The sequence below is a fragment of the Musa acuminata genome, chromosome BXJ2-4 (assembly GCF_036884655.1).
Source record: "Musa acuminata AAA Group cultivar baxijiao chromosome BXJ2-4, Cavendish_Baxijiao_AAA, whole genome shotgun sequence".
NCBI classification, from domain to species: domain Eukaryota; kingdom Viridiplantae; phylum Streptophyta; class Magnoliopsida; order Zingiberales; family Musaceae; genus Musa; species Musa acuminata.
Genome location: NC_088341.1, coordinates 42,035,459 through 42,050,101, shown reverse-complemented (window position 1 = coordinate 42,050,101; position 14,643 = coordinate 42,035,459). Strand labels below are relative to the sequence as shown.

Sequence of the window (14,643 nt, the reverse complement as noted above, 5' to 3'; positions counted from 1 at the left end):
AAAAATTCAAGATTTAGTTTAAATTAACTTTAAATTTAAAAATTTTGTAAACAATTTATAGGGTTAATTAAAAATTTAAAAATTACTCTTCGCGTCATAATTAAAAATTACTCTTCGCGTCAAATTTATTTGAGCATACTCAAAAAATTACATTTTGATTAAAAACATCAAGAAAAAAAAATCAACCAATAATTTTTAAAAATTTTAATTGAAATTAATGATTGTTTGCCGAAGGATACTTCTCATATTGCATATTAGAAAGAGAAGGATCTCCATGCCTCAGACCCCTTCGCATATCAACCGCTTAGTTTCGATGTCAATATAACAAACCAACAGAGAGAGAGAGAGAGAGGGGGTAGAGAATATACAATGGATATTATGTGCAATGAATTCATAAATTAAACATCGCCATCACGCCTTGAAGAGGAAAGTGGGAGGGGAACAAAAAAACAAAGTCTTATTCCACCATGAAAGATCATCTCTGTGCGGCCTTGTCTTTTCGTTTCTTTTCCTTTCTCAAGGACGCATCGATCTGCTGTTCCAACTGCAAAAGCACCACAAGAAAAAGAAATTGACTTTTCCGGACATCAACAAACATACCTTCATCATCAACACGCCTTAAACGGCAACTAAACCAGAGATTGCTGAACTGTATATCCTTAATAGGTTCTAATGCTATGTAGAGATACTGTGTAGAATAAAGAGATTCCAAACAAGATACTTACCTGAGAATTTTTCAGTTTTAAACTCTGCACTTCTTCAGCAAGTTCCCCAACACTGATAAAAGAAAGTTTTGGATGAATGCCAACAAAACAGCATTTTTTTTTTGTTATCAATAACAGACCTAGTACCTCTGTTGCAGATTAGTCATATAATTTTGCAGTACCCTCTCTGTTCCTGAAGCTTGGAATGACTGTTGTATAAACAATTGATATTAGTGAACTGGACAAACATTGCAACTAAAATGATACAAAAGATACCAACAAGTTTGGAAAAGAAGCTGAGAGAATAGTATTTTAAAAGTAGCCATGTTGCATGATACTTCACTCCCAGTTTACTTTCATATTTCTAGACCTACATTACCTGGAGAATGGATTGTTCCGGTACAGGGAACAATTGAACATGGTCTGGCAGGTGGACTTCTGAATATTGCATAATCAGAACTATATATAGTACTGGTGATATTTTCATTCTAGATTGCAATGTTCCATGATCTGGATCTTGTGATCCAGATTGTCAATCACTACACTGACTGGTTTCTCCTAACAACCATCTAGGCAAGCTCAGGTTGACTTTTGCAGTAGAGCTTGAGATAGAAGTTCCATCTTACTGTGCAAGCAAGTTTGGAATAGAAGCTAAGAGATGGATCACAATATTTCAATTGGTTAACTAACATAAGAAGTTTGTCCAAATTAGTGGGGGAAATAGATGAAAACGATCATAATTGTGGTAATGGATGCTGAACTCTTAAACAAACAATTGGGAAAAACAGCTGGCTGAGGTTGACTGGATATATTTGACCAAATAAGGAAGCTTGAGATAGTTCTGGAGATGATGGATTAAGTTGGTCATGCTAAAATCCTTTAATTATATTTCTAAGAGTCTGGAGGAGCCCTCACATTGCTTCTTATATATGTTATCTACTTCCAAAAGTATATTGACACAATTAACTGCCTTTAGTGAGTGTTTTTATTTTGGATGATAGATTATGGATCATATTACTAACAGCTGCGTCCATGTTTACATCCAGTGGAATAGTCACATTGTTCTCACTCTCATTTTCACTAAATATAATTAATGTTTCTTTTGTTAGTAGAACAAGAAAATATTGTCAAATGGCTGGTCGTACTATTTTCCATGTTTCTTCACTATTTTCTCAAACTAACATATTAAACTTTTCAAAACCCCAAGGGAAGAGATGTAGATTTATTGTAGACTGAATATTTGATTTATTGTAGACTGAACCTTGCTAATATTGTTCTAATCCTAATTGGACAGTTGAAATGGTTTAGTTTCTGCAATGAGGCAAATTGATGGAAAAAAGTACCCATTCAGTAGCAAACCTGAAAAATCACAAGAAAACCCACCGTCATGTGATAACCAAGAGATAGGATTACTATGGCCAATTAGAGCTGATGCTGCCAATAGAGAAGCATTGAAAACTGAAGCAACTTACAACTTTTATAAGTAGATAAATTATCATGCACTAATATATATCATAAACCCATGGACTGCTACAAGCAATGAGGAACCGTACTTAAACCCATGGACCGCTGTACCACCTGATATGGTGCAAAATGGGAGGTACATATTGGCCGCATGTTAGATTATTTTTTTATACAGTTTAAAATTTAAGATTCAAACGAATTAAATAATCAATCGATGGATATATCTAGTTCTACCATCAAAAAGAACGATGGGACTCTACGGGCGATAGATCAGGATCCTCGATCCTATGTATATGTATATCAATATGATTTGTTTGTCGGACTCAATCTTGAAATTGATCCCACTACATAGTGTCTTGAGACACCGTATGTCATTGGTGCATCAATATGATGATAGTCATAGTCTGATTATCATAAACCACGTGTCTGAGGCGACTCCTAAGGTAAGGACGAATGTGACATGTATTGGTGCGGAGCATAAAGAATGACATTCTTTATGCTATTGATTTGCTATTGATTTGTTGCTCCATATTAGAAAAATTTTAATTGGGTATTTCTATAATTTTAGGTCATTTTTTGATAGAGTTTGGGATATCGATACGTACCGATGTATCAACACACACAAGACACTAATACCGACTGGTACATATAAGATACCATGCTTTAACCTAATAAGAAAAGTGAGGGCCAAGAATAAGATATCATACTTACACCTAATAAGGAAGATAAGGACTAAGCTTCTTAACTTAGAAACAAGAAAAGTCACAATTAATTCACAATATAATGTGCATATCATTTATAGTAAGAATGCAAAAACGGGAGAAATTGGGCTGTGGAATATAGTTATAGTCACCAGATTTACCCACAGAGAAAAAAAAAAGTAGCTCTATTTTATTAACTAAATGCCTTCTACACCAGCATAGAACATTTTATTTGCTAATGCTCCATAGTAAATTTAGGTAAATAATCTTCAATATACCTGTGAATCACCAGTGCTTGTATCAGAGGCTTCTGTATGGTAGGCTGAAGATACATTATGTGTTTGCTCCACACACTTGATCAGTTTAATTAATTGCTCCTGTTAAAAAGAATTACTTTAATACCTAGAAGATGAATATCCACAAAGAGAGCTCAGGCGGCTGACCTTTTGCATAGAATTTTGATGCAGTAAAAATTGCAAGGTAGGAAGAAGTGAAGCAGCATTCACTGCACATGTAGATTTTCTAGGTGATCCACCTATTAAGCTGACCATGCAATTTACTGAAGAAGCTACCTATAAGGCAATGTGCAGAAAAAATAGTAAGCAATCTAGATACAGTGATAATATGATCATCAAGTTGATTGATGACTTGTCTCATATGGTACATTTCAATATAAATCAGGGAAACCTTATACTAAACATTCTAATCCAGTAAACTTTGTTCGAGGAATAAACACTTACATCAGCCAAGGATACTTAAATCCCTAACTATAACATATTCCACCTTGGTGCTTCTACATAGTCTCAAGTGTTCATAATTGTTAGCCAGATTTGTCCCTCTTGGGTAGTAAAAGAAAGAGTAATAGCAGAGAAACTCATGGCACACCAATGAAATGTTGGAAACTAAACATTCGTTACGATCAAATAACATATGTGAACCACTTGCATAATTCAGAAATCAGGAAATTAGAAGAGGTGCCTGCCTATTTTCATGCAGTAAATTCCAGAAATGATTGTATTAGTGATATCATTATTTGCTGCAATTTTTAGTTTCCAAGTTATCACAGTCCACCTCAATGCTATAGAAGTAAAAAAAAATTTATGTGCTCAAGTTTGTAATCCTTTAGCATCTGTTTCTACAATCTACAATACCACAGAGTTAAATAGTATAGTACCTTTGGGCTAGCATCTGGAAATGTAATTTGAAATCGTCCTTTACGCTGGACAATTTTTCCTTCTGAAGGTTCCTCATGTAACATTGCTGCTACACCAGTCCAATTTTCTCCAAGGTTAAACAGAAGTATAAAAAATAAGAAAGCAGCAAAAAACCACTTGGCTTTTGGCTTCTTTCTGGTTAGCACAGGACATGTTTAACAAACTAAAAAAACTTACGGAAGATAAGTGTCATGTGTACTATACCAGATGTCAAGTTAGATGAATCTTTCGTTTGACGAGACAAGGGACCACTATAATATCTTTCATGTTGACATCTCCGATGTATGTCATCCCTTTAATAAGATATAAAGAGACTAAAAATTAGCAAATATAGTCATCAAACCATTTAATATAATTTAAAGACAAAAATTTATAGAATGAGCAAGAATGAGTTCAGACATTCATGCATATCAAGAGTGAATAGTGGTGGATCAATGACCATATGAATATCCAGTTGTGGTATAAAAAACAAGAATTATTCATGCATGATGGAAACCTAATAATAAAACTGCAATGCAAAATTCAAACATAGTAATTCCCTTTCAGTTAAGATCACATTTAAGTTTTCAGTTCTCAGGAGAAAATTGGTAGCCATAATTGCAGAAGGGAAAAGAAGGATCAGCAGACCTAAAGATAGAGAGACAGGACAGAAGGATTTCTTAAATCACATAAATGTACGGTTTCCAACTTGCGGTTATTACCTCTCTGCATCTGCATCAACATTCCTACACGGAGAAAGAATGTGCTCTGGTAGAAGAGAACCACTTAAGAATTTCTGACACCCAAGGTTATCCATATTCGAGGAGACAGAAGCACTTTTTTCCATATTTTCATCATTATGTGTTCCAAATTTGAGATCCTTTGCTTCTGATGCTTGCTGCAATGGAAACATGGAGTCGAACTTTGATGGGATCTTCCAATTAGGGCTGCTGGTATTCATGTCCTCACATACATCAAAACATGCTCTGCAACAATTTTAAATGCTTATGAAGTTAAAGCTGATTCAGTTGGCTATACATTTCATCAAATAACTTCACTTAAATAATTCTGATTTGCTTGAAACAGTTGTAGATACAATACTTCACTTAAGTATTATTACTGCTGACCTCAAACATCTAATGCAATGTATAAATACATACAAGACAAAAAAAAAAGTTGTAGATGTTGAGTCCTCCTGAACTATTGTTTTCACCTGAAGTTTTCCTATGTATAAATGCATACAAGACAGAAATAACAGTTGTAGATATTGAGTTCTTATCAACTATTTTTTTTCACCCGAAGATTTCCTCTACTTCTAGCAGTATGTTGATTAGCTCGATGAAGACATGTACCACATATTAAAAATATTTTAAATTAAATGGATGTCCTTTTCACTGTATGTCATTGTCATCATTAAAAAACAAGTACATCAATGGTTTTGCTTTTCTCTAGCTCGTTTCTTTCTTTTGGATGCAGGTAACAATATGAGGCCAAAAAGCAAGTAATTATAACATAAAGTTACTGAACTACATACTTGAGTGCCTGAAGAGGACGACTTGGAAATGCAGAGGCCAATGGACCCTCCAAATCCTGAAGATCTTGCATTTCACCCTAGAAAAAAAAAATAAATGTTTAAATTTGATACAGTTCAAAGCTTGAAATAGGGGAGGGAAAAAATACTTAACAGAAGGAAACAACAAACTTAGATATAAATACCTCCCTAGAAGTTTCATTGCTGGCAAAGTTAACTCTCTCAGCCAGAGCAACCACCGAGGAATCAACACTATCAAGGTCATCCTTAAGATTATTGCCAGCATCTACATTTTCCAAATTATAGACATTATCCAAGGATTGCATCTGGACACCAATCACATCAAACATCAAGACTTGTTATGTTCTTTTCCCACAAGGAATCCTTCTTGGACAAAATAGCTAGTTGACATGTGAAACCAGAAGTTATCCTTACAAGAGCAGCTTGAGATTTCAACTCCTCCAGATTAAAATTCCATCCACTAATTCCTCGTATGTATTTTTGCTGCAACACAAAATTATTTTGTCATCATCAATAACCAGATGCACTAACATATAAGAATCCAGTATCAAAGAGTCAAAATTTCAGAAGACAGCTCAGTATCATAAATAATGCCTTTCGATAATAATTTTGCTGCAATATAACTAATAAGAATAATTTATACCATAGTTGTTCAAATCTAGTCTGGGATTTGGTGAACTTCTTGACAAGAAAATAATGTCAGTTCATCAACCAAAATGTCATATTATAACAACGAGACATAATCCCAACTATCTGTGGTGGCCAACTACATGAATCTTCTCCCACCATTGACCTTTGTGTAATATGATGCAAGCTCATGAGATCTGATAAAGTTTTGTACTAGCTATCAGTGATCTAATGCAACTCTCATTTTAATTTTATCCGAGTCTGGGACCAGACACTGATGATGTTAACCAAGAAATAAAAATAATGTCATCGAATACTTGATACAAGCAATTCCCACATATCAGATGCACAGAAGCATACACAATGATATATGTAGTTAAATAAAATATGCAACATAATTTTAAACTGAGCATAGATTAAGAAATGCACAATCATGTACAATTTATGATGTTATACACACACACACACACACACACACACTAAGGCCAACAAAATAATTAGAAGCTTACATACTCATTTAAGAACATAATTAGGTTCTAAGGAACAAGAAATGGCGGAAGGGTCTAACTAAGAGAATGGCATATTATCTTGAATCATATACAATAGTTGAAATAGCACAAATAAAGAAAAAAATATAAACAACAAAATAGTGATGGCTGAGCACACAAGGTCCCACCAATCTGGAGTCATGGGAAGGGTCAATGTTTATAATCTTACCCTACAAGTAGATAGGTTGTTTTCATGACCTCAAATCCTAGTCACCCAAGTTGCAAAGAAAAACCTTACCAAGGCACCAAGACTCACCCAAGAATATATATATAACCACATATGTGATTATATTTCTCTCACCCAATAATATATAACTTCATATGTGATTATAATTTTCATATTGATCACATACGCAAACAGACTGACATATACAATAACATTGTATATTGAGGCTGCATAGTCATAGGAGGCACAGTCGCACCATTATATTTTCATAATAATGGATCACATATAGATTTTAGATTTCATACATATGATAATAGAGTATACTGAGGCCACACAGCCATATATGGTGAGGTCCCATGGCCACGTAAGTCAATGCAACCATATCACTCAGCTCATGCAAGCAGTTACAGCTTTTCGTCATGCAGTCCCGCCTGCAATATGGTATAACTTAACCACAAAAAAAATGGACTGCAAAATATGATATGAATCACTAAAGGATACGTATCCTGCCTCTTCATGAGAAACAAACAGTTAAGTTGTTCTCAAAAAATATTTTTGAAAAGTGATCCAAAAACACAAATAGATTAGTGTTTTGTGGTAAGTCTAAGTAACCTAACAACTTAACTAGTTAATAAATCTTTCAGGCTTTCAGCAGTTCAATCAAAAATATTATCTGATATGGTAATTCTGATCTGACTTTTAACAGAAACATCTTTGTGCTTTTAGAAAAATCAGAGCCATAAGAAAGTTGTCATATGGGTGACCTATATTTTTCTTAAGAGAAACATATGGAAGACTTCATGAGATCTTTAGACATCCTGTACCCTCTAAACCTGAGGATGCTATTACATCAAAATGACAATATGTTCAAAGAAAATTGATATAAAAGCATTTACTTAAGATACCTGTGATAATTGTTCAGATGCGTCCTTGTTCTCTAGAAGAAAATTTGCCTCCTTTCCCTAAAAGTTAGTGACTATTAAAAAATAATTTTAGCATTCAACATTAATCAAAAGAGATTAATTTCAGACCTTCAGTGCCTTAAAACGATCACCAAGAGGAGAAAGGCCCTCAAGAATAGTCTGTGCTAGAAACTCACTAGAACGAGCATGTTTGAAGAAAGGGTGCTTCAAAAGCTTTTCTGAAGTTGGACGTTTCTTTGGATCCTTTACTAAGCAGGTGGCTATCATCTCTTTGAAAGACTACCAAAAAAATAACACTTTAATACAACAAACAACAGTTATATCTTGGCACCAATATTTTCATTAGAGGAGAACCTTTGAGAATCTCTTGTCTCTTTCGTAGTCAAGACCTGGTGGTGCATTTTGTAACGTCATAAGCAACACCTGCAATACAAAATATCATATATATAGAGTAAGGCACAGCACATATTAAAACAGATGACTCTCCGTTCATGGGCAGATACTTAGAGAATGGGGCATACTTTCATGGGCGGATACTTAGAGAATGGGGCATGTCCATGGGCAAGTTCTAATGCAGTAATGCCAAATGACCAAACATCTGCTCTGTTCATATCACAAATCATGAAGATAAAAAGTATTACTAAAAAACCGATGAAACATTTTTAATACAAATGGATTAGCATGTCACAATGAGATAGTCACCACTGACTTAAAATCATATCCATGCAGTTGTTGCATTACTTCAGGAGCCATCCTGAAAAACAGATGAGAATAAACAAATAAGTCATATGCAATATTCAATAATCAATTTAAAAAAGATCAAACCAAAAGAATATCCCAAGCTCAAAAATCCAAGTTCAGTAAAGGTGCCAAATTGCAAAAGAGATGAATCTAAAAAATGCACCAGCATGGGGTTCCCACAAATGTATTCCTTGTTCTCTGTCTATCCCCAGTATCAAACATACAAGCTGAGACTCCAAAATCTGCTAACTTAACAGCTCCCTTAGCATCAATTAGAATATTACCAGCCTGAAAAATTATAGAAAATACAGAGCATCAAAAATCTACATAATCAAAACATAGACAATCCAAGGAGTCCCACAAAGAAAAAATACATAGAACAAACACTGAACCCACATGGATTTCTAAAATCTACTTAACAAAATGCATATCTAAACTGGCAGAAGCTAGAAAATCAGGAGAAATTTGCAAATTCCTAGACACTACACTAAGTGAAGCAGCAAAGGTCAATGTCTCCACAAAGCGAACAACAGCAATATAAAAGTACTTTACTCAACAGCAAGACTACAAGTAAACTAGCTGAAGAGCGTTACGGCACCAACCAACAGGACTAGGAGATCTAATTATAAACAAAAATATCTCAACCTTCCAAACACCTAGTTAACATAAAAGAAAACTACCTTGATGTCTCTATGGATATGACCCTGAGCATGGAGATACACAAGAGCTTTAAGAACCTCATGCAAAAGAGTTGTAATAACTGGCTCCTCAAAGCCTTCTGGATAAGCATATTTCATTATATGAAGAGCAGACCCCCCAGCCATATATGGCATCACAACCCAAAGGTTGTGACCTGCCGTAAAAGAACAATAAGCATGTAGTACATTAGGATGATCAATCAAACTCATTGTTTGTACTTCACGGCGAATTCCATCCTGAAAGAAATACAGAGAAAAGGTGTCAACCAAGTTATTCAGAAAAGCATTTCAAAAGATCCAGGCCAGATTCTAGATTTCCCATTAAATAAGTATCAGAAAATCCTTCAAACGCATCTCGTAACAAGCATGAACATGTAAATGGATGAGAAAAATTGTGAAAAGCATTCATGGACAATCCCAGTGTGAATGATTATAGAGGAATGATTAAGATAAAAATACCAAGTTAGCAGCAAATTTGTTAGTTGTTAGGCTTTTAAAATGATAGCTTTATTAAGCATGTTGAATAGCATTCTAGTTAACCTTTTAAAAATTGGCATTTCATAAATATTCTCCAGATTAACAACTCAACCAAAACATCTACAGAAAGAATTATCTTATTATATCACCTCATCAAGTCATCATCATCCAATCCCTCCTCCAGCAAAATAATAATCTCTATGAAGCATAAATCCATAGGAGATTTATCATCATGATCTGCAGTAAAGGTGACAAAGGCCTTGGTGACAAGATTACTCCAATGTGACTTGGACGTCCAGGGTTCCAACATAAAGAACAACCTCGGCATGGCTGAAAGTTGAAGTCCACATGACCCTCTCCACTCTCCAGAGTCCAGACCCTTTATTGCTTGAATTGGGCTGTTCCACTCAAGTTGATGCACAACAAGATGGGAAAGCCAAGCATGGTGGATCATATCTTAACTAGTAAACATTAAGAACTTTTTCTTGGTATAAAATTGCCTTAACTTGAAATATGCTGTTCTTATTTTGTTTTCAAGCAATAATACCTAACAGGAAAGTTGTTTGGAATTTTGAATAGACATTTTGGGGAAACTATGAAATGTGGTAGGAGACCAGATCATTAAAATTCATCAGTAAACAATGATGCCTTGAATATGATATACACTGATTGCAGTTCCTCCTGAAACCTTTGTGTTTTTCTAAGCACAAAATCAAACTTCGAAAGGACATGGACTAATAGGCCACAAGATATCCTTTATCTTTGGTATGGAATAAATGAATTATTAAATTCTAAATGAAAATTGCAAAACTTAAGGAGGAATTCATCAAGTAATGTCAAATTATGGAGAATGCTGCTGTCTCCTTTCCAAAATTTTATCAACATTTCTTTCTTCTCAAAGTCATGCAAGATGCAATTCACCGGCCAACATATCCTGTTTGGAGGCTGAACACCACAAATCATGCTCATTTAAAAAGATTTCTCTTTTTAATTGCACAGCAAAGGTCAAACTATGGGGCAGCTTAGTCATATAAAATGAAATTAGTAAGTCAAAACTCTTGCTAAAATATAAATGTCAAATCTTTGTGAATTGTGCAAGGAAGTAGATCCATCAAGCACATTTCCTGACCATTAGTCAAGAAAATGATGATGCTACAAGTTGAAATTAGGATTGAATGGTTGCAGAGATGACTACATAGGACATCAAACTAAGACGACAATGTTGGAGTATGCTCAAAGTCTCAAATCGATTAAGCTAGCCAGTGATGCGACAAAGAGATCAACAAAGAAAAACAGAGACAATGGAACCATAGTTGTAAGTAATGCCTAGGTTAGGGAAAAGAACACATCCACTGAATAAAGAAAGTTAGCCCGCATGTGATGCCATAAGAAAAGAATAAGATTGAGCAGAAACTAAAGTTTGGAAGAATCAATCTCTCTCCACTACATGGTGGCAAACAGCATACTTACCAGGTCATTATTGCACTTCTCGAGATCAAGAACCTTAATAGCAACTATCTGATTAAGAGGAATACATAGAGCTCTGTACACAGTGGCACTAACACCTTCACCTACTTCCTCATACAGCTTGTAGTCTTTAGAATTCGTCGGAAATCTCCTCTCAAATTCACATTCCATGTCTCTTTCTTATAGAAGAAAGTCAACTACTTCAAGCTCCAGAATGACCATGATGCAAAATAAATTGAATAGATTCCGAAGTGATTATAGCAATATCAGCAACATATCACTCTCATCTAATAAAATACTCCCTTCCTTTTGGATGTGAATCTGGTAATAAATAAAGTAGCAACCAAATATCAGTCTCATCAGAACACATTCCATGCACTGGCATCAAATATGATATCTTTTCTTTGTTTCCACAGTCTCAATACCGTTAAAAGCCCAAAGCATGAAGAACTTCATTTCATTCTTCTGCATATCTGGATACAGTAACTGAAAAGCATTATCAAGGGTGCAGCTGAAGTATCCATCACGCCAAAAAATCTCATTGATGTATTAAGTGAAAGAAAATCAGCTTATCTCAAGAAAGAATCAGTATCAACCTGCATCAAAATATCATTGGAATATAACAGACTGTCACAAACAGGCAAATCTATAGCTTTCAAGTGAACTAGAAATTCTCAGAACATATATCTGGAAAGAGAAACCCGAAAAGAAGAATTGTCAGGTAACTTAAAGCATTCCAAATGAACAAGTACAAGGCACTTGAAAAATTTTAAAAGAAGTACAACAATACAACTTAAAAAGGCATCACACATCGTATTTGATCTGCTTTGGCACAATCTGAAATGATAATATGCAAAAACTATTATTTGTAAAAACATCAGAACAACTTAAACAAGACAACTAATAACAATTTATTCACCTACTTTGTTGCTTTTTATTATGACCATACAAAAGGAAATGCTAAAAGCAAAACACAAATGTTCAACCAAAATCTCTAGATGGTTTTGTTTATCAAGAAACAGATGGCTGCCTAAAGCTAGTGTGATAATTAGATTTAGGTTGTGTGATAGATTTAGGTTCTTTCAGTCAGCAGCCAATGAACAGAAATCACAACACAGAAAATTTTGGAAAAATAATTAGGTTGTGTCTTTTGGTTTCATGTAGCTGTTAGTATGGAGGAAAAGCATTGCATTAGAATCACAATTAGAATATCCATAGCAGACAAGAGCATAAATTGATATATACAGCTCTCCGTGATACTGCAAAGACTGAACTGCCTGGTGAGCATTTGACTAAAAGATATTATTCCTTTTAAGGCAAAGAGAAGAGGTCTTTCAGCTTCCTACAAATATCAATTTCCTCGCTAATCTGCAACTAATGAAGCCTTAATATGCAAAAAACCTTCGGTTTCCTCCCTAATATAGCAAAAGATAAGTACTTCATCAATTGGTAGAACAAAACGAGCATCTTTGATAAGACTCACTTCATTAAATCTCGTTCAACTCCTACCACTATCCCGACTCCTAAGTAGCAAAATGGTATAACAACATCCAATGCAAGTAGCATGTTTTCTTTCTTTTTGACACAAGTAAACTATCTTCCGTGAACGAAACAAATTGATGCCTGTTCAGCCTGATTCAATGGTCAACACCCAATAAAGAGCACATCAAAGTGAACTTTAATTTAAGATACAAAAGAAACTTACTACGTGTACATGTCAACACCCTGGCACCGTATTATAGTCGAAACAAGGAAGTCCTTCATCGACTGAACTGCACGATGAGCATTTGCCTAACTGACATTATCCTCTTCGAGGCAAAGGGAAGAGGACTTTTAACTATGCAACAAGTATTGTGGAGCACAATGATATTCTTTCAACCTCATAGTCTTAAAAGATTTAATTTCCTCCCTATTATGCAAGTAATTAAGTCTTAATATGCGAAAAGATTATAATATTTTCTCCATAATCTGACAAAAGAGAAAGTGGTTCATTGGTTGGCAGAACAAAAAGGGTCAGCATTCTGGGTAGTCTGGAAGCATATTTGATTAGAAAATGACTTAACTTCATCATATCTTGTTCATCTCATACAACTATCCCAAAGTCCTAAGTAGTCAACTATCTTCAGACCCCTGTAAACTATCTTCTGCTAAACCGAAAAGTTGATGCCTTTTGGTTTGATTCAATGATCATCTCCCACAAAGAGCACATCAAAGTGAACTTTAATTCAACATACAAAAAAAGTCTTTCCATGTGTACTTGTCAATACCCTAGCACAATTCTAACCAACACCGTATAGTCGAAACAAAGAAGTCTTTTTTCATCAATTGAACTGCCTCGTAAGCATTTGCCTAACTGGCATTATCCTTTTTCGAGGCAAAGAGAAGAGGGTTTTAACCATGCAACAAAAACAGTGAAGCACAATGGATGCCCTTACAACCATCGTTTTAAGAAAATTAATTTCCTCCCTAATCTGCAAGTAATTAAGCCTTAATTATGTGAAAAGACTATATACTTTTCTCCCTAATCTAGCAAAACAAAAAGCAATCATTAATCGGTAGAACAAAAGGATTAACGTACTGGGTAGTTTGGAAGCATCTTTGATTAGAAGACCAATTTCATCACATCTTATTCTACTCCAAACACTATCCCAACTCCCAAGTAGTCAAATGGCAGAACAACATCCAAGGTGAGCAGATTGTTTTCTTTTTAAACCCCTGTAAACATCTTCCGCCGATTCAATGACCATCACGTCGCAAAGAGCACGCCAAAGCTAATTTTCTATTCAAGATTCAAAGAAAGCGTTCCATGCGTACATGTCAACACCCTAAAACAAATCGAACGAATACCATATAGTCGAAACGAGGAAGTCTTTATTTATCAAGATTTGGATGCCCGAACAAATATCTATCCACAACAAATTCTACGCCGAAATTCCACAGATAACCCAAGATAACGAACCAAGAAATTCCTACAGAAACAAATTAAGAGAAAACACAAAGCGAGATCAGTATACCTAGATGAGCAGCTGAAAAGAAGATACGGAATCTGGCGTTAATCCTTGATGGCCCAAATCGACGGCCCTTTCTCTCGGTATCCAACCAGTATCAAGAAAGACGAACGAACAAAGAAACGAGCAAATGGCCGGAAAAGATCTGACAAGAACGAAAGAAAAAGGGAGAAGATGCGCCGTCGTCAAACAGAAATCGGAGTAGAAATCGCCGTCTTCGCCAACGATCCCGCTTCTTTCTTCATCTCATCCTCCGAAGGCGATCGCTGGAATTCCTCCAACTCAGCTATCAGAGATCAAATCCCAATCCCTCGATCTCTCTCCCTCTCTCTCTCTCTCTCTGTCTCGCTCTTCCGATCGGGAGATGGAATATA

The 14,643-nt window shown here is 35.2% G+C and overlaps 1 protein-coding gene across 6 annotated transcripts; it reads right to left on the bottom strand.

Annotated features, from left to right (window-relative positions):
- Nucleotides 1-247: 247 nt before the first annotated feature.
- Nucleotides 248-14,643, bottom strand: LOC135585718 (uncharacterized). Of its 6 annotated transcripts, none has more exons than XM_065106143.1 (21): nucleotides 14,276-14,643; nucleotides 11,687-11,857; nucleotides 11,265-11,582; nucleotides 9,300-9,554; nucleotides 8,783-8,907; nucleotides 8,588-8,632; nucleotides 8,400-8,481; nucleotides 8,233-8,301; nucleotides 7,987-8,157; nucleotides 7,861-7,917; nucleotides 6,029-6,097; nucleotides 5,779-5,919; nucleotides 5,597-5,673; nucleotides 4,785-5,048; nucleotides 4,288-4,376; nucleotides 4,044-4,132; nucleotides 3,313-3,441; nucleotides 3,148-3,246; nucleotides 852-913; nucleotides 726-777; nucleotides 248-544 (listed from the first exon to the last, which is right to left on the bottom strand). In XM_065106143.1, the coding sequence occupies exons 3-21, from the start codon at nucleotides 11,430-11,432 to the stop codon at nucleotides 476-478; spliced, it is 2,112 nt and encodes a 703-aa protein (XP_064962215.1). In that variant the 5' UTR covers nucleotides 11,433-11,582; nucleotides 11,687-11,857; nucleotides 14,276-14,643; the 3' UTR covers nucleotides 248-475. The 6 variants fall into 6 exon arrangements, with proteins under 6 accessions (XP_064962215.1, XP_064962218.1, XP_064962216.1 ...); XM_065106146.1 differs by having other exon boundaries at nucleotides 4,044-4,129; XM_065106144.1 differs by having other exon boundaries at nucleotides 11,687-11,734.